General features: G+C 31.7%; 1 protein-coding gene across 2 annotated transcripts; it reads left to right on the top strand.

The window, feature by feature from the left end:
- Positions 1–326: 326 nt before the first annotated feature.
- Positions 327–11,180, top strand: LOC11442954 (LEC14B homolog). Of its 2 annotated transcripts, none has more exons than XM_039830309.1 (12): positions 327–480; positions 921–1,319; positions 1,678–1,797; positions 1,978–2,055; positions 3,125–3,298; positions 3,687–3,764; positions 3,994–4,169; positions 4,264–4,419; positions 4,925–4,985; positions 5,250–5,439; positions 10,654–10,706; positions 10,898–11,180. In XM_039830309.1, the coding sequence occupies exons 2-12, from the start codon at positions 942–944 to the stop codon at positions 10,976–10,978; spliced, it is 1,545 nt and encodes a 514-aa protein (XP_039686243.1). In that variant the 5' UTR covers positions 327–480; positions 921–941; the 3' UTR covers positions 10,979–11,180. The 2 variants fall into 2 exon arrangements, with proteins under 2 accessions (XP_039686243.1, XP_024633075.1); XM_024777307.2 differs by lacking the exon at positions 327–480 and adding an exon at positions 525–543 and having other exon boundaries at positions 920–1,319.
- Positions 11,181–11,524: the final 344 nt, after the last annotated feature.

The following is an 11,524-nucleotide window of genomic DNA, read 5'->3' on the forward strand; positions in this document are numbered from 1 at the left end:
TTTTGCATTCGGGTTAACTTTAAGGAATAAGAGATTAAATAATTGTTATGTTATTTTTTATGTAGTACTTTATACTATGTGTTGCAAAATTTTGGTTTACGCAGCTTTGATTTTCACATTTATAAAGGACAACAATTTTCCGTAATCTATAAGAATTCTCCTTGAGAGCTAAATATTTAAAAAATACGTTTATTAAAAAAAAAAACATTTTTGACCATCAAAATAAAAGAGTAATTATGATTTAATTACTATTACACCTACGTGCATGAATTTGCTCCACGTCGCAAAAGGAGAACGTATCCAAGCAAAGACAAAAACATAGGGACTTAACTTTGACAAATCTAATAATCATCAAACAGTGTTTCAATGTCCTTTCCTTAAATTCCATCACACACTGACAAAAACACAACACTCACAGTTGATGGACGAAAACTCAAGCAATTGAATCAACTTCCTCATCGCTTTATACTCCAATCACAGGTTTCATTCCTCAATCCTCTAAACCCCCTTGTCTTAGTGATGCTGAATTCAGTTTCATTTTTGGTACCAACCCGCATATTCATTTTCTTTTTTAATTCTCATAATTTGATTCAAAATCAGTTTTTTTTTTTTATTTTTTTTTTATGAAATACTTCGATTTCTCATTTTTCTCACCGACCCTTTTGTTATATCAATAAAAAAAAATCAACTTGGAAAAAAAAAAAAGTTTTTGGTTCTTTTTTTTTCTCCACCTAATTTCATTTGTATAGCTTATATTCATAGTGTGAGGCTAAAAGGGTTTTTTAATTTTTAGATTTAGGTGGTGATTTGGGTTTAAGATAGTTCAAAATGATAGAATTTTATCATAGTTTTGTGTATTTATGATTAAGATTTAAGAATTCCTTTGGCTAAGTTTCTTTGATATGATGCATTTTTGTAGGATTTTGAAAGAGTTAGAGACAATGAACAAAGATACAAGTAACTGTATGAATGATGGTAGTGGTAGCAGTAATGAATCTAGTGGAAGTGGAATGGATGGAGAAGGAGCAAGTTATCTTGTTCATGAAATTGCACAGATCACAAAACTTAGGTCAAGTCCACATGAGAATTTGAGTCGGGTTGTTCCTGGTATGGGGAAATTACCTGCATCAACTGTAAGAATGTTGGTAGGCAGAGAAGGTAATTTTTCTGGAAGAGGGAAATTTTCAGCAGCTGATCGGTGTCATATGTCGAGCCGCTATTTGCCTACCAAAGGTCCTTGGATTGTCGATCGGATGGGAAGTCGTGCTTATGTTTCGCAGTTTTCAGATGATGGTTCTCTTTTTATAGCTGGATTTCAGGTTATTTCCGCCACCATTCTGATCGTAATTATTTATGTATAATTATGTCTGAATTGAAGCTGAAACATGAACCACCGACATATACACTGGTCACAACACTGACACATCGACACCGATAGTATTTTGAAAAATGGAAGAAATTGAAAGTAACTATATGTGTTGGTATTGTGTTGGACACCAGACACACCTTAATCGGAAGTGTCGGTGTTGCATATGAAGATGATTTTGTTAAAAGAAACAGTCTTGTATTTCTGAAACTATAATTATGGGACGAAAGGGTCTTTAAATCCTTGCTTGTGGTTTTTTCTTTTGACAAAAAATCCTTACTTGTGGTTGTTTGTGCTTTGTTATGAAACAGGGAAGCCACATCAGAATCTATGATGTTGACAAGGACTGGAAAGTTAAGAAAGACATCTCTGCTAGAAACTTACGGTGGACAATTACTGATACATCTCTCTCACCTGATCGACAATATCTTGTAAGTTCAACTTATTTTCCATATGAGGTGGCATTTGCCGGCTTTCTAGGATGGCGGATTTCCTGCTATAAACAGCCAATTCTGACCATGGCTTGTGAATTCATCTAAGTTTGCGCTTATATTTACCAGTTTGTCTCTTTTAACATTGCATTTTGACAAATTGGTAATTCATCATTGCAGGTTTATGCTAGCATGTCACCAATTATCCATATTGTCAATGCAGGATCGGCTACAACAGAGTCAGTAGCAAATGTGACAGTATGTGCTTGAAATTTCTCACCTTCATTCAATTATCAAATTGCAGTTCAAATTGTGATCCACCCAGCTAATTCTCATATTGTTAATTGTAAATTGTTCGATTTAGTCGCATGACAAAAGTAGCTTGAAGTACATTTTATGAATGATTTATAATGGTTAATGTAACAATCTTAAATCATACACTGACAAAAAAACTCAACCGCAAGGCTATAAAATTTAAGGTCGCAATTGAGTTTCTCTTTGAACTTAAGTATAAGCTAATAAATAAATAAAATCATAGCACATAAGTATCCTATTAAACTCATAAGTAGTCATTCTCTCTGTATTCTCACTAAATGGTAGTTCACTGCAAGAAGGATGCATTGGGGGAGAGCAAGGTCCTTTTTCCCCTTTGTCATTTTCCTTTTAAAAATTATATATGCATATGAGATGAGATCAATTGACACCAACTTTGACACTAGATAAGTTTTACGGCGTAAATCCTTGATTCCAAATATTAAAATTTTTGGATAGACAATAAAAATCTGGACCATCTCATCATTTCTGTTTTTTCCATTAAAAAATGAAAATTCTATTATTCGATTGGAGTCCACCACCAATACCTAGATCTTGAATTGTGGATATGAAAAAAAATTTGGTAATATAAAGACTCAATTCTTACTACAAAAAAATTTCCTAAGTTTTTTTTTGAAATTACTTCATTTCTTATAAACTTAGTATCAAAGGAAACATAATATGAAATAGAAGAGAATCTATTCTCTTTCTCTGGCATTTTTTAACTTTGACACCAAATCTTGGCCGTTATTATCAATTTAATCCAAGGCCTCTCCATAATTCACTTAAGTTATCACATGTTGTTCGATGGTGCACCCTTAGCAATTACACGTTCTATCTCCTTTTAGTTGCGTTCCAAAGAATCTGTGATTGTCACATCTCTCCTCTTGAAAATATTTTATGATATGATGTCTGTATTTATGCATATGCGTATAGGTCTTTATCTGTCTCTATGTGCATATACACACTTAAATGATTATGTGCTTTACATTCATAAACCCTTCTTTCATTGCAGGAAGTTCATGATGGATTAAATTTCTCTTCTGATAATGATAATGATGAATTTGGGATTTTCTCTATCAAATTTTCAACGGATGGGCGAGAGCTTGTGTCTGGAACTAGTGAAAGTTCAATATGTGTGTATGATCTTGGAGCAGACAAACTTAGCCTCAGAATTCCTGCTCACCTGGTATTACATATTATTTTCCTATAATTGGTTGCTGATTTTGCAAAATTCTAAAAAACAAAATGTATTCTGATATTATTTTCCTATAATTGGTTGCTGATTTGTCCTAAATCGCTTTCGGATTATTGATCCGAATCTGCTCAAAATACCGCGTTTTTTGGTCCCATTAGTAAGAAGTTTGAGGTTTCAAGGAAGTAATGGATGCACAAACACTTAAAAATAGTTTTACCTTGTTTGATGTATCCATATACTGTTTGAAATGTTTTTTATACAGATTGTCAATCTTTTTGTTCATCACCTTAAAGCTACTTAATTTCTTTGAGAATTATTTCTTTATATGTCAGTATGGATGACAGTGGATTATATCTGATGTTCCTTTTTTATGTTGCAGTCTGATGTTAACACCGTCTGCTTTGCTGATGAATCTGGTCATCTCATATATTCTGGAAGTGATGATAGTTTCTGCAAGGTACACTTCACCTTATAACTATGCGAGACTTTGTTGATATCCACAGATGATTTGTGTCACTTATGATATTTTCATTTGATGCATGCCATTATTCCATCGTTGGTGAGTTAAATTAGTTATAATCTCATTGACACACTTCATATTTTGTTTGAAATATTTACTTCCATTTCATTGATTTGGTATTTCTGCTTGATAAAGTAATTCTTAGCTGTTATTATGACCTGTGCAGGTGTGGGATAGGCGTTGCTTTGTCGCAAAAGGACAACCTGCTGGCATCTTAATGGGGCATTTAGAAGGCATTACATTCATTAATAGTCGCGGGGATGGCCGCTATTTAATTTCTAATGGAAAAGACCAAACTACCAAGCTATGGGACATAAGGAAGATGTCTTCTAATGCCATGAAGTAAGACTTTGTGTCCTTCACTTTGTTTGGTAGATACAGATTTGTTCTAATAAATGGATTATTCAGTGATGACGCTTACTATTTAAACCTACAGTCTGGGCCTTGGAGATGACGAGTGGGACTACCGGTGGATGGACTATCCTAAATATGCAAGAAATTTAAGGCATCCCCAGGACCAGTCATTGGCAACATATCAAGGCCACTCCGTGTTGCGTACTCTAGTTCGGTGTTATTTCTCACCATCATATAGGTAACTTGTATTTTTGGAACATTTCCACTCTAGTATATCACTGCTCTTTAACATGATATATGATTCTGAATTCCCAAAATATTTAGGTTTTGAACTCTAAGGATAGTCTTGTCTTTTAAGCTTCGTATATACACTTAACTTTAGCCTTGTACTCATTTGTCGTCTTATCTTGCAATACTATTGGAATGCTAGCTTCCTTTTCTCCTCTCTTCTCATTTCTCTTTATGCATTACTGTTACTTCTAACATTGTGTATTTGCGTCATTATATTACATTATGCAAAAGCCAGATTTAAGTGACCACAAAAAGTTTCCTCTGAAACAATAACAATTTTTTTCTTGGAATAATAAAATAGGCTTTTGCCATTTTTGAATAGTTTGCTCCAAGTCCCCGCATGCTCCAAGTCTGCGATATTAATTCTAAATATTTTTTACCATGTTCTCTTAACTCTTTGCATATGATGATTTTAATGATGCGAATAACATCTCCTGCATTTCCTTTTGCAGCACTGGTCAAAAATACATTTACACTGGATCTAGTGATGGCTCTGTCTATATATATGACCTGGTAAAAACACATATATTTTTTAAGAATTTAATTTTGATACACTGTCAATGTTAAAAGTTTTACTATGTCCACAAATCACAACTAATCATGTGATATTTTAATAGTAGTTACAATTCTTGTCAAAAGTTCTTAACGATCGGTATTCCAAAAAAAAAAAAAGTTCTTAATGATCTCACCTCTTTACACCAACAGTGCACATAAAGTAAATCCATTTATAAAATTGGTTTAACATTGTCTAAATTTTTAGTTTCACATTCTTTGTAGGTGAGTGGAGAACAAGTTGCGAAACTTGATCATCATGAAGCACCTTTAAGAGATTGCAGCTGGCATCCTTTCTATCCAATGCTGATATCTTCAGCTTGGGATGGTGACATTGTTAGGTGGGAATTTCCTGGAAATGGTCAACCTCCTGCTCCTCCTCCAAATAGAAGATCCACTGGAGTTCGTATTAGAGGTTTGTATTATATGTAGTTTCTTTGTACATATTTATCTCTTTGGATCCATATATTTAGGTAGCTAGATTTACATAATTTATTATGCATCTTTATTTTTTTACTTCTCTTACACCAATAGGAAGGGTTCCAAAAGTTTCTTACATTTATTTATACCTTGTTTTTATAAGCTTTGTAAGCCTTTCATAAATTCTGAGATTAACTTCTGTATATTATAGTCATTAGATTCTCATATTCTCAAATTAATTAATAAGTGAATCTTCTTTCTCATATTTTAGCTTTTTTAATGGTTTCTGTCGGTTAAATTGGTATGTAACTCATTGATATGAGTTGAATCCTTCCTACTTAATACCATTACATTTACCATTGGAAAAAAAAAAAAACAAAATTATTACCAAAACAGAAGAAGTATATATAACCATAATACAGATTACAACTAAACATTGTACCAAAAAAAAGTAAACTAAACAGAAGCATTAACCAACTTAACGCCAAAAGTATAATCCTTACAATGTCTAATATAAGGAAAAGAAGAACCAACATCTTCAATAGGCTTTCCATTGCAATAATGCAAAGGAGGATAATGATAACAAGGCTCCAATGTAAACTCACGTTCACAAATCTCGTTACTGTAAACCGGATTATAAAGAATCCATGGTCTTGAATTTCCCAAAGCCTTAGCAACATAACCAAAAGTAGATTGATAAGTAGTCACCAATACATCCGATAAACTTAGTAAATAAATATCAACCCACGCCTTCATATTATGCTTATTATCATTAAACTTTTGTTGCTCTTCACCACTTGGTTGATAAACCTCAATTACTTCCCCGCTAACCGTTGATTTATTCATATACGTCATCTTTAAATTTTCACCATAATGTCGATATAGAGACGATACAAGAACAGCCTTCATAATCTTCTTGTTTTTGTCACTAGAGGACAAATAAATGTTTTTGGTACCAAGTACTTTTGGAAGTAATTTATTCCCTAATGTGCAATTCAATATTTGATTCATAACAACTTGGTGTGGAGTTAATTTAGGATCAACCACTCTAATTTGAAGTCCTATTCTCTCATTTGCTTTAGCGAGGTTTTGTTGATAGAAACTAGTGATTAGTTCCCATGCTTCATTTGAAGGGTGAAAAAGGTAACGTCCCAAATGGTGAAAAGTTGAGGTGATTTCTGGAAACATTTTGTTTAACTCTTTCTTGAAAATCGGTGTCATGAAAAAAGAGGGTACAAAATACTGACCTGCTTCCAAAAACAAAAGAGGAATATTACTGAGAAGAAATTGGTTGTGGTCACAGTGAAAAAATCTCTCTTCTGATGTAGGACTATATCCTAAATTCACATGCAATGCTGATGGAAAATCTTCATTTAATGTATTAGCCCCACCCATCTTAATTGTGCTTTGATATGTTTGAACTTTTTCTGCATTCCAAAAAGGAGATTTTTCTGGTAACAACCAAGTCGAATTCAGAAATGGTTCGCAAAATAAACCTTCTTTGTCTTTTCCAAACTGTACGAGCATAACACGTCCCGTTAGGAGCGCATATAGAAATGATGAAGCCATGCTAATTATTTGGTTACCTAAACCATTTGCAGGTAACCAAATAATGTATTTGCATGTTGTTGCAGCAGAAGTACCATTTTTCTTAGATTTTGTAATTTTTTTCATGTCTTCATTGTAAGCTCTAGTGTTAGGTCCACACCTTCTATGAAGTTCTTCATATTTTCTTAGTTTAGATATCAAATATGGAGAAGGTTTGTGAGGAGATGGTTTGTGATAGAAATGAGATTGTAACCTGCTTACACATGATGCTTCATCAAATCCAGAAACTAAAAGTCCGTCAAGCAATTTCTCTTTCTCATCATCAGTGATCTCTTTTGGTGGAGTTGAAGTTAAATTTGTCAATGAAATATTTTTGGAGCCTGTAGATTTTGTAGAGAATATCTTAGTGAAGTCAAATATACATAATGCACTTGTAAACTAGATTGAATTTTGGTCCTTAAAAATTATAGTAAGAGACATAGTAAACAAAGTTAAATGAAAACAATTAGAAAAACTTGTGCACAAAAAAGTGTTATAGAGTTACTTACTTTTGAAATTTGTGTCATTCTTGCCTCTTCCTCCAAAGTTGTCATGTGTTACATTTTGTCTCAATCCAAAATCATTAGTGGTAACATTTGACCCTCCACTTGTAACGTTGTTATGAGTCATTCCTCCCATTGACATGTCTTTTGAAAACATCTCAAATTGCCCAAAAAATGAGTTTTGGTACATTAAAGTAACCATGATAAGCGTAGGGAAAGCTATCAAACACACAATAATTGACTTTTTGAGACTCATGGAGCTTGCTTCCATCTTGTGCTTTATGGTTTTAAGCATTTGATGTGCCCTTCAAAATTGCCAAGAACAATATGTACATAATCAAACTCCAAAACTAGTAATGAAAACCAAATGTAAATACAATTTGTTCCACTAAAACAATAACAAAGTCATTAAACAATCCGTGAGAGGAGGGAGATGAAATCAAACCATTATTAAGAGATAGCATGACTATGGTTAACAAATTCAACTATTTCCTACATATATTTTAGTCGTGGAATTCACACATCCAACGAATCAGAGAGATTAAATCAAGATCACAGAGTTTTTGTTTTTATAAAAAATTTAGGGTAAGGGAATGATATTCTGGTCAAAGTTTAAAAGACCACTCAAAGAACACTTAGAGTTTGAGATCACGCAAGGGGACTGGTAGGTCTCGAACACAAACCACATATCGAAGACATTCTTTTTATCACTACGTCAGCCCTTTTGAGTTTGAGATCACGCTGTTTTAATTTTTAGTTTGTTTTTTAAAGTTGATTTTACCGTACTTAAAGTTAGAGTCATGCAATCTTGATCCAATGGCTCCGAGCCCTTGACTTCATCAACACATCAAACTCAATATAGAAAATCGAACTTCGAATGAATGTTTTAGTAATAATATCAATAAATCATGTGTAAGTGTGGTTCTAAATGTTAACAAATCACACATCTATGAAACACGGATACGGACATCAAATACGACACGGACACTGACACGCCGACACAGCTAATAATTTTAAAAAGTTACATAATTAAGTGTAATTACAAGTGTCGGTATCCGACACGACACGTGTCCAACACCAAGACACACCTAATCAAATGATTGTCCGTGCTTCGTAGTCACACATGTAACAAGAAAAAAAATCATTCTGAATGAAGGAAAAACATAAATCAAATCAAGGAGGCAAAAGGGGATGATTACCTCAGCTCCACAAAACAACTTTCTTGGTTTTGCAATCAACTTTTTCCAAAATACGTTTGTGTAGATGTAAATTGTATTGAAGGCTACTTCATATTTAACATTTTAATTTTAATTTGTGTGATTTAATTTGAGTTAGAATAGTGATTACCATCATTAAATGTTTATACGAAATATCCTACGCTTTTAATGAGGCCATAAATAAAAATACTACAATTCTTAAAATATACTCGTACATATAAAAATTAAAGCATAATTTGTAGATTTACCATGTTCGAAAAGCTACCTTTTATTTTCACAGTTAAAAATAACTTCTTTTTTTTTTTAATGAAAAAAACGCACCTATGAAGCATTGTCCAAGAATTCATATAATTGTTCCAGTAAAAGAACAAAGATTCGCCTAATAATTCCAGTAAAAAAATAAGGATTAACTTTAAAGTCCCACCCACATGCTTGGCAATGACGATCAATGGTAGTTTATACTTTATAGAGAAATGATATTTAAATATTCATTTAGTAATAATATTTGTGATAATTTTCTTTCTTATATTCACATCATTTTTTACTTTATCTCTTTATTGTTATGGTTTCCGTGCCAATACTACTTTTTCGTAAATTATGATTGTCAAATAAGTTATCATCAAATTGGTTGTTCAAATAACACTACACTATTTATATATAAATATTCACTTCTCAACCCAATCAAACATCTTTTACAAAGAACAAAATAGGAACATTACCATTTCACTGTGGTACTTTAAGGGGTACTTAAGCAATAATAAATCACTTTTTGTTATAAAAAAAAAAGCAACATAATAATAAATTACTTACTAGACAAAGGGAAATATTTGCTCCTGCGTATCCCCCCGATTGGCACAACAGAAAAATCAAAAGAAGCACATTTCTGTTATCGGTATCTATACTATATATATATAAAGAAATAGATGTAACAAATAGATAAGAATAAATTTAAATATTAAAATAAATGTAACAAATACGATATAAATATTTTTTTTTTATTTTTTTTTCTTTATCATTTAAAAAGTGTAACAAACACGATACGGATACTTTTTCATCATTCTAATTATACCCTTAAACAACTTTTTCTATAATAAAATTGTTGTTGATGTCATTAGAAAAAGAATTTAGATTATATTTTGTTGTTATATTGTATTTATTGGCGGTATCGTTGAAATAGATAATTATGGTTAGTTTGATTTTTTATAACATGAAAGCAACAAATATATATATATTTTTTAAATCAAAATCAAAATTTCATAAAAAAACGCCGTTATAATTTTTAAACGTTATCACAATAAAATAAAAACATATAGCATTGATAATGAGTACGTAACAAAAAAAAATCAGCATTCCTCTCACAACACATTATTATTATTTGCTGAAGTTTTTTTTAGATTTTTTTTAAGATGAATATTGTACATTATCTATCTATCTATTAGTTATAGATCTAAGTTAGCCTTGCTCAAGGCCAGCCGAAAGGGGCGGCCAATAATGTTTTAGGCCTCATATTACGTGTCAAATCTATTTTTCTTCAAATATAATTTTGGAAGTCAAATTTTTTAAACATTTTTGCGTCTAGTTCGGTTCGTAGTTGTTAATGGAGAGCTGTGTACTTGTTGTTTATGTTGCAAATTTAATTTCAAAAGGAGTTATTTTACTGGTTATAGTATCTTAAATTCCTTTTTTCTATTAAAATTTATATTAGTATAATGTTAGTTGTTTGAAATATATTAAGACATGTTGTATGTAACCATAATATGCAAAAATAATTTATATTTGTATTAGAATTCAATTTTACCTTTAATCTCAAACATTATTCTCTCCATGCCTCTCATTTACTTTTTTGACATGTCTTTGTGCCTTTTTTTATGTCAATCTAATATTATATTTTTGTCGTCATAGCTGAACGGGAGATGTTGCTGGAGTTTCGCTCAATGCTACGACTTCGCACCATGGTACTTTGCTAATACGATCAACTCTCCTATGAATTTCAATTTAGAACTCTCTCTTGGCGTTTTTGTTTCAAAAAAATTATGGTGTTTTCATTTTACTTTCAAGTTTATATTGGTTGGATTTTTTTATTTTTTTTAAATTTAAAGTTTATATTTGCTTTATAAACGTTTTTTCTTTCTTTCTTAATATGCAGGTAATTTACCCAGCCATGATTATTGAGTGCATGTGCTTTAATGAGAATAAAATCTATTTTAATAATAAGTTTTATACGTGAGATATTTGCATTGAGGATCGTTATTGGTGTTGGACTTGGACATCACAAATTGTGTTTGAACAAAATGTTGTTTTAGTTATCACCAAGTTTGATGCATGCATTATACTTCCAGAAAAATGGATGAGATAATTTATCGAACTGAGTATTGCTTCAAAGATTGGTTGCATCCAGAATCTATCAAAATGATTGAGAGAATTTATCAGATGCTCTTTCTATGTGTTTTTTCTTTATTTCATTTCATTTCATTTATAGTTGTTTCATTTTGTTCCACCTATAAAGAAATTTGTTAAAGTCTTTTTTTTTTTTTTTTAAAGAAAGAAATTTGTTTAAGTCATTATTGATCTTAGTTGTTCACTTCATCAAACCGGGAATTATTTTTATCACTACAAAAGAAAATCTGTCACACTTGTTATTACTTATTATAATATAGCAAGTTAAACAAAGTATTAAAGAAATCTCCTCTATCTGTTTTGTGGCCAATTTGGGGCGCGACTTGGATTTTCCTTTGATACATGGTCGAGCTACCAAAGATACATATGATTATAT

The sequence above is a fragment of the Medicago truncatula genome, chromosome 2, assembly GCF_003473485.1.
Source record: "Medicago truncatula cultivar Jemalong A17 chromosome 2, MtrunA17r5.0-ANR, whole genome shotgun sequence".
In the NCBI taxonomy this organism is placed as follows: domain Eukaryota; kingdom Viridiplantae; phylum Streptophyta; class Magnoliopsida; order Fabales; family Fabaceae; genus Medicago; species Medicago truncatula.

What these genes read in the sequence shown, in the direction of transcription:
- LOC11442954 (XM_039830309.1), top strand. Translation starts at nt 942, where the DNA reads ATGAACAAAGATACAAGTAACTGTATGAATGATGGTAGTGGTAGCAGT. An exon ending in TATTTCTCACCATCATATAG is followed by an intron (nt 4,420 to 4,924) that starts GTAACTTGTATT and finishes TTCCTTTTGCAG; the next exon opens with CACTGGTCAAAAATACATTT. An exon ending in CACTGGAGTTCGTATTAGAG is followed by an intron (nt 5,440 to 10,653) that starts GTTTGTATTATA and finishes TTGTCGTCATAG; the next exon opens with CTGAACGGGAGATGTTGCTG.